Source organism: Grammomys surdaster, unplaced genomic scaffold, assembly GCF_004785775.1.
Source record: "Grammomys surdaster isolate TR1022 unplaced genomic scaffold, NIH_TR_1.0 280, whole genome shotgun sequence".
Taxonomy (NCBI): domain Eukaryota; kingdom Metazoa; phylum Chordata; class Mammalia; order Rodentia; family Muridae; genus Grammomys; species Grammomys surdaster.
This window is the reverse complement of record NW_021604721.1, coordinates 1,460,113-1,468,488: the sequence shown is the minus strand read 5'-3', so window position 1 is coordinate 1,468,488 and position 8,376 is coordinate 1,460,113. Positions and strand designations below refer to the sequence as shown.

Genomic DNA, 8,376 nt, shown 5'->3' with positions numbered 1-8,376 from the left:
TTCTTTCTTTCTTTCTTTCTTTCTTTCTTTCTTCTTTTTTTTGCAAGTTCACATAAATGAAACCCTTTAACTCTTTAAATATTAGTAAAAGACTCATCTCAAAAACCTGGGAACAGAAGGGGGCTGCTGGAGGCAGCCTGAGTTGGACAGGACTGAGGTGCCTTGCAGTAACCCCGCCGCTGGGGGATGCCTGGCGCTGCAGCTTTACAGCCAACTCGGGGACCCGCGCCAACGCTGGCTGGGAAGCCCGGAGGACCCAGTCTGGGCCAGGGCCGAGAAGGCCGCTACTTGGGCCAATACCTGGCGCTGGCTGTGCTGTCTGCGGTGACTGCCCTGCCATGACCCCTTGCTGCGAAAGGCTTAGCATTTTAGAACTGACACACCACAAAATACCAGTTGTCAAGTTAGGAAAAGCATACGAAGCGCTTTCTCCTCCGTCTTGGGCGAGTTTGTTTTGTAGCAGCGGCCACATCCCATCACCTAACATGATCTCTCTAGTCTGCTTCTTGATTTGCTCACTTCGGACAGCTAGAGACTAGGAGAGTGGAGAATGCATAACTCTGAGACGAAATTTTCCTTAGTAGACATTCTTCAAAATGCACTTAGGGTGCCTGAAATTGGCACTCCAAACTAAAACAAGGTGTAGGCGATTCCAAATCATAGCAACCAGCTCATGCTTTTTCCGTGCTTGGATTCTGCATAAACTATTAATTTGTTAATGCCAGCGAGTGCTTCCAAACCATGTGGTACCAGTCGTTTGTTTAGTCCAGTCCTGCCCTGCCCCCGCCACACCTGCCCAGTAACTTCCCCTCCAGAAAACGTTTGCTTTGAAACACCAATCTCCACAAAGATGTTTGCTTACTTGTTTTAAAGCATTAAATCAGGAAGTCTTCCAGAGACCCTCCCTAGTACATCACCTAGCATTAGGAGCTTCCTCCTGCCTCTCCCAAGTATCTGTTTTATTCATCCCATACAAACTACAGTACTCAAAACACGAACCTTTCCAAGGGGATCTTAAGGCCTCTTCTTTCATTCTTCAGTGATGCGGAGGTGAAGGCTGGCGTTACTTTATGGAGGTCGCAGGAAGAACTAGTTACAGAAAGAGTTAGCCTCCAGGATATGTGCTTGGGATGAGACTGAAAGCCCCAGATGACAAGGGAGCTCCAGCCAGAGGCTGCTTGCTATGGCGGTTCTGTTCTAAGTCCCTTTATATCTAAAGGGAATTTACATACAGGAAGAGAGCAAGCTGCAAAGTTCAACACTGGGCTATTTATTCTGCCGTTGCAACATCATCCAGAAAATTACAGTCATCAGCGTCCTAGGCTTATTTCACCAGCAAGACATACAAGAAATGTAACTTAACTGATTATCACCACAAATCAGTCCAGAAAAAAATTCAAAACACGTGCACAGGGTCTGGTCTCCCAGGGAAGTTCTGGCATGCATTCCAAAAGGAACATGGAATTCAAGTCAGAGGCCTCCAAGTGCAATAAAGAGAAAGCTCAACCGTATATTTGTGGTTGGAACAGAAAAGGACCGATTTGGATGTGCCCCTTCCTCTCCATGCCTGGAATGGACAGCGATTGGAGACGGATGGTCTGCTAACCTTATCATTTAACAGAGAAGGAATCAAGTTGTTGAGACTGGCTTTTCTTCCAACCGGATACCTGATGGGTGGAGCAGGCGCCCCCAGTTCTGTCCCAGCAACCTACTAAGACTTCCGAACAGGAAGGTGACACACGGCAGTGGAGGGAGGAGGGAGTTTGGAAGGATTGCGCGATGGTCCTGTTAACAGCACAGGCTTGAGGCTGCCTGGTGGCAGCTATTCAACCACTTAATTTAGTCTTCCTTCCTGGGTCCAGGTAGTCCTGCTACTAAGAGGTTATCCGCCGCTTCCCAGAGCCTCCCTCCTGGGTAAGTGGCCCGACTTGCCTGACCTACTCATTGTATGCACAGGTTAGAGGGCGTTCGAGTTCTCTGGGAGAAGTCCAGAAGGTCAGATTGCCCTGGAGCTTTAATGTGTCCCAGCAATGGTCCTGCAATTCTTCCCGAAACCAGAAAGCACAGAGCTTTGGTGAGAGACTGGCTAACTAACTAGCCCAAGCTCCTCAAGTCTCACAAGTATGGATCAATATGGGTAAAACGACAATCAAAACTCTGATGGAACTGGCTTACCAAGATGTAAACAGAACATATCTGTTACTATTTTAGAAAGCTGCCTAGTTTCTATTGCTTTTGAAAATTGGACTATATAAACACTGAAACACGGCAGTTTAATGTAACTTATTTAATTCAAAGCTTCACAGAAGATGATTTCTCCATATATTAGAGGAACTGGTTTGAAATGCATCATCTAAATAAATACTCGGTTACATCTATCTACTCCTGATCTCCTTACTCCTCAACTCTTGAGGATCTACATAGATATTTCATTGATAACAAGAAAATGTCATTTTGTATTGCTCCAGAACACACATGTGCACAGTTTAGCCTCGCCTCCCCCCTCCCTGCCTTTTATACTCATTGGTGATGTAGGTAGAAAGCTTTCCTTGCAGAATTCTCAAGACACACAGAAACACCAGAAAAACACAATTATTATATAAAATATATAGAGAGAGCAACTGAATTGATGAGTTTTTGTTGGGTGCTGTCACTAAGAGCATGTCTTTTTATTAAAATAGTAATCCCCCAAGGGAAATTGATGACAAACGAGTTGATTCATGACAGCTATTATGGACAAGTGGTGGCTAAGCTTCTATTTCTGGAGCACAGCTTATATCATAATTATTACCATCCGTATTTGTAACTGTCAAAAGTGACGTGCATAAAGATGAGAGATGCAGGAGAAAACAAGAGAAGTATGTATTATCCTTAATAATGCCATTAGGAGTTATTAAAACCCACACTGCTACAGCTTTCTTTATTATGGAGCTCCCCCTCCACAAGAAACAAAATAACATCGATGTTCTACAAACATTCTTTCTAGAAAGAGAAGTTTTTAATGTTAATTAAGGGAGAGAGTGGGAGAAGCCAAGATGCTCTTAACTTGGAAGAATGAAAATCTCGTTGCAGGTAAGTATGTGACTCTGAAAAGTCAGCTTGACTCCATCTTTGGAATGTTATCAGGGCACTGATTTAGCACCATGCAACATCAACAACCTTACCAGCCGGAATACATGCAGAACACTATGTGTTTACCTTGTGTTTAACTCTTAAGAGTTACCTGGCCGGGCAGTGGTGGCGCATGCCTTTAATCCCAGCAATTGGGAGGCAGAGGCAGGCGGATTTCTGAGTTCGAGAGTTTGAGGCTAGCCTGGTCTACAGAGTGAGTTCCAGGACAGTCAGGGCTATATAGAGAAGCCCTGTCTCAAAAAACCAAACCAAAAAAAAAAAAAGTTTCTTATCTGATCATGAAAAATAATACAATGGTCTGACAATAAAGGAAAAAAGGAAATTGGAAGACTCCTGGAACCAAAATTAATTACTGTGTGTGACCTAACATCAAGAGACCCTGGCCTCACAGAAAGCCTTACATACTGTTGACATAGCTATATAGCTATGCATTTACATTTTAAATCATCTCATACAAACTAATCTAAACAGTGACCTGGGTTGAGGAGCCCACACTCTCTGCCTCCTCCAGCTGCAATTGCTCCAGGGTGAACCCACTTGTGAAGCTCGTATCCCAGGAAATCTCAAAACCTGGTCTTGTCCATCAAGAACACATTTGCTTATGCAAATTAAAACCAAGATGGAGACAGTAAAGGGGCTCTTTTTCACCCCTCACTATTTACAAAGTGCTCATAAAAAGAAAACAACCCTTGATTTCTGACAGATCTGTCAAACTAAAGCTAAAAGCTTTAATCGGCTTACAGTCCAAGTCTCCCCTCAAATCTTTCCCATCCTGACCCTATAATTGTTCTACGAGGAAGTGAGAGCAGTTAAAGCCACCCTTAGGCCACAGTGTCCTACAAACCCTGCCCACAGAAGGCAGAAAGAACGTAAGACAAGATGATAGTAGTATGGGGGGGGGGGGGGCTGGAGAATTGCTCAGTGTCTTTTCTGGTACACTAACAGTTTTTCTTCTTGACCATATTTATTATGCCACTTGCATAAGCTCAGGAGAGCCAGTGAATACAGATGATGAAAGAGTGCCTGGTCAAATACTTAGCTCTGTTTGAGGCCTGCTATCTGCAAGAATTTACACCTTAATCTTATCACCTGTTGAGTGAGGCTACTAATATTTCCATCCCATAGATCGTAAAAAAATAATGAACATAAAAAATTATATGCCGTCCCCTGAAGCTGGGCAACTGCAAGATCCTTCTTGGCAACTGCAGATAGACTCAAAGCAGTGTACCATATCATCTGAAGAATAGCAGGGAGACCATAACTCAAGCAGTGTACCATATCTTCTGAAGAATAGCAGGTTGCAGTCCTCCTCGCCCCCACGAATAACCAGGACCCGCCGGTCGGGTCAAGTGGCACCCAGACGTGCGGCTCGAGGCACGGACCCATCCGGACGGACCCTCATTGAGAGGATGTGCGCACGACATCAAGATTGAGCAAGACAGAGATCATCGCCCGTGACCTGTCGTCCACGGAACCAGGTTGATGCTGCCATCAAGAAGGCAGTTGAAGTTCATTACCATCAGCTGAAAATTGCAGAGGATCCAGAAGTGACTCCGCAGGAGACTGACACAGCTGTCAGCTCCCCTGCCTCCCCCTACGGTCGACCCCTAGACTTCCACGCCCTCCAGAAGGGTTCCTGGTATGCCTGGCTTTGCCCTCATTTCTCTCGCTAGAGAGCTTGGCCTCTTGATCACCACAACAAAAATTGGCTTTTTCCTAAACCAAGGCCACCCTTGATATGGCCGCTAACATTGGGGAGCCTTCCTTTATGACAATATTACACCCCAAACTGACAAATGGTTGGTAACTTGAACATTTACAAGAGACTAGGATGGCTGTGAGTTAGCCCAATGACGGGATTATTGTAGGTCCACTTCCCAGGGGCCCACCCAATGCAGCCGAAAAGGAGTGCGTGGTGCTGGGAGTGGGTGCAGCCTACATGGCCTAAGACAGGGCTCTCACCCTCCTTTCACCCACATCAGAGTCCCTTGACGTTGCCCATCGTCGACAGCCTAAAGCCTTCGACCATCGATGTGACTCGTCTCACATCAGTGTTTTGGGGTTGTGAACTTGTCTAAGACCCCCCATAATTAGACATCCAAATTCAAAACTCACATAGTTGGGATTGAACATAAGATGCCTTCTCTAACTAAACAGAGAAGGGGGAGATGCCAGAAGCCAGGACCCTCGCCCTTACCCTTACCCCCTACCTTTCCCCACCTGCACAATGTCCTCTGAAGCTTGGCAACTGCAAGATCCTGCTTAGCAACTGCAGATAGACTCAAAGCAGAGTACCATGTCTTCTTAAGAATAGCAGGGAGACCATAACTCAAGCAGTGTACCATATCTTCTGAAGAACTGCAGGTAGATCATAATTCAAGGCAGTGTACCATATAGACCATGACATGTTTCAAGGCACAGGCCAAGAAGATTTTGTACTTTTCCACCACCTGGACCCTCTTACCCCCTCCCCTTGTAAAACATGCTATAAAAAAGCATTTCATGTTCAAAAAAAAAAAAGAAATTAAAAAAAAAAGAAAATTATCATAAAAAAAAATTATATGCCTCTTTCAAGATGGACTTTCATATGGAAAACATGACTATCTTTGTTGGTGATACACACACTATACAGCTCCATATAAAAGGCCTTAAACAAGGAAGCAAGGTGGCCCACACCTTTAACCCAGCACTTCGGAGGCAGAGGCAGGCAGAACTCTTAAGTTCTGTAAGACCAGGTCAGCCTGGTCTACAAATTGAGTCCAGCTCAAACAGCCAGAGCTACACAGAGAAACAACAACAAAGGCCTCAAACAATACAAACCCAGTTAGTACACAGGTGTGCAGTGATTAAGCCGCAGCCCCTGCACCCAGTGATAGGAATTCCATGATAAAGGGCTGAAAGATTGTCACTTTTGTTCTCCAGCTTCCTGCTTTCACTGAGGTAACCACCTAAAGATGTCACCTCTAGGAGCTGAATTCCAGGATAACTTAACAAGTGTTTGAAATAAAGGCTGCTACTGAGAGTCAAAAGCAGTGGAAAGTGAACAGTGGGAGGTTTTAATTGTTCTGCTGTTGTTGAGATAAAAAGGAGGCTGGTATGGACCAGTTGACAGGGGTGGAGTCTGGAAGGTCAGGGAAGGACTGAGTGTTCCCAAGAGCTTTTCTAGGTCATTCTATTACTAGAAGACTAAAGCAGGGTTGCCTGGCTGCACACAGGAGGCCATGCACACAAGGGCCATAGTTTATTAAGTTGACTAACACTCATCCAGAAGCTTAAGAGAATTTCCAAGTCTAGCTATTTTGCCAAAGACCTAGCTGTGTCCTGATGTCACTAAAATATTACCTAGGACACCTTTGATGCTTAGATGTATATGTATTTATTCTGCATTGTTTCCTTTTTTTTTTTTTTTTTTTTGAGACAGGGTTTCATGTAGCCCGTACTGCTTTGAACTTAGTGTTAGCCAAGAATAACTTTGAACTTCTGATCTTTCTGCTTCTACTGCCTAAATTCTAAAATTACAAGCATGTACCCTCATGTCTGGCACTGGAGGAAAAACACACATAATCTGAAGGTAGAACACCTGAAGACGAGATGAAGGGTTTGTCTATACAGGAGCAGAATTTAAAGAGTGTCTCTCTCTCTCTCTCTCTCTCTCTGTCTCTCTCTGTCTCTCTCTGTCTCTCTCTGTCTCTCTCTCTCTCAGGCCTCCAGCCAGCAGCACGTAGAACAGTCCCACTCAATCCACCCACACACATGACACCTCTGGAAACACTCACAACACATCCCAATCCTTCACACATACCCGTTAATTCAGTGATGGTGATACCTACAATTAGCCATCAGAAATCAACCTGTTGTCAGTCTAAAACCTACACAGACCTCTTTAAATCATACTTAATTTCCAAATTGAAGACAGTAACAATGTAATGGCTTTCTTTACCTAATGTGAAATATCCACTCTATGTAAACCAAAAATGCAGCAGTCCTCTTCTCCAAAAGAGATGACCTTTACTCTTCCTGATATCCCATGTCTTAAATACAATACGAAGTCAATATCTTAGGCTACATGGGAAGCAAATAAAGAGGGATAAGAGCATTTGATCAATATACCCACTGTATATTCAGAGGTAATCGTAATAAATGTTGAGGTTATGTCATGGCAGTGACAGCTTTCTGTAACTGGTCATGTAAGTGTAGTTGGTGCTAACATCCACTTTCATTGCTACATTTTGTATTCCCCCTTTCCTCAGTAAACGCTACAGTTTTTTGTTTTTTTGTTTTTTTGGGTTTTTTTTTTTTTTTTGAGATAGGGTTTTTCTGTGTAGCCCTGGCTGTCCTGGAGCTCACTCTGTAGACCAGGCTGGCCTCAACTCAGAAATCCGCCTGCCTCTGCCTCCCAAGTGCTGGGATTAAAGCGTGTGCCACCACCACCCAGCTCAGCTTTTTGTTCTTTAAACTAGGTGAGACAGATTTCATTACTGAAGGGTCTGAGCCTTTCATATTTCATTCTGGATTGGGTTCCAGTAATTTCCCATTGACTTTAATCATGAAATAAATCACTGAGAGGTGCCTGGACTACAGAGATGTGCTTTTGTGCCTCTACTCAAGTATTTATCCAGTCTCCTCTTGTTGGGCCTACATCAATACTAAACCGTCCTTCTTACCATGTCATGAGACATGAGGGGTTCAATTGGCCAACCATCTGTTTTAACTCCCAATTTAATGGAAACATTTTAACTCCCAATTCAGTGGAATTTTTTATTGTGTCTCCAAATAGAAACATTTTCCCTCTGGAAGTAAGATATCTAGGCCAATAGAGCATGAACTTAGAGACAGGAAGTAAAACTTTTAGTGAGTCATTAGGGATGTAATGGGTGGTATAATTTCCACTCTGAACCCTTCATCCTTGGGCTGATAATCATGAGCCCTAGCTATGGAGAATATATGGGAGAAAATGTGCAGGATGTCTACTCAGAACACATACGGTGTCTCACTGTTCTGTTGCTGTGAAGGGACACCATGGCCAAGGCAATTTATATACTGAAACATTGAATTGGGGGTCTGGCCTATAATTTCAGAGGGCTAGGCCATGGTCATTACGGTAAGAAGCAGGGAGGCAGGCATGACATGGAGACAGTAGTTGCAAGCTTTACAGTCTGGTCTACAGGAATCAGGTAGAGAAGGAAGGAGGAAGAAGAGGAAGGAGAAGGAGAGAGAGGGAGAGAGGGAGAGAGGGAGAGAGGG

The 8,376-nt window shown here is 44.2% G+C and overlaps 1 protein-coding gene across 2 annotated transcripts in view; it reads right to left on the bottom strand.

Annotated features, from left to right (window-relative positions):
- Positions 1 to 8,376, bottom strand: part of Sgk1 (serum/glucocorticoid regulated kinase 1) — a 117,366-nt gene that overhangs the window by 6,794 nt on the left and 102,196 nt on the right. The window contains exon 1 of one of the 2 annotated variants that reach the window (XM_028777346.1): positions 1,000 to 1,180. The exons of the other annotated variant lie outside the window; for it this stretch is intronic. Within the exon in view, the coding sequence (XP_028633179.1) occupies positions 1,000 to 1,033 (34 nt within the window). The 5' untranslated portion in view covers positions 1,034 to 1,180. Of the gene's footprint in view, positions 1 to 999; positions 1,181 to 8,376 lie in introns of those variants that run through there. 2 annotated transcript variants of the gene reach the window in all.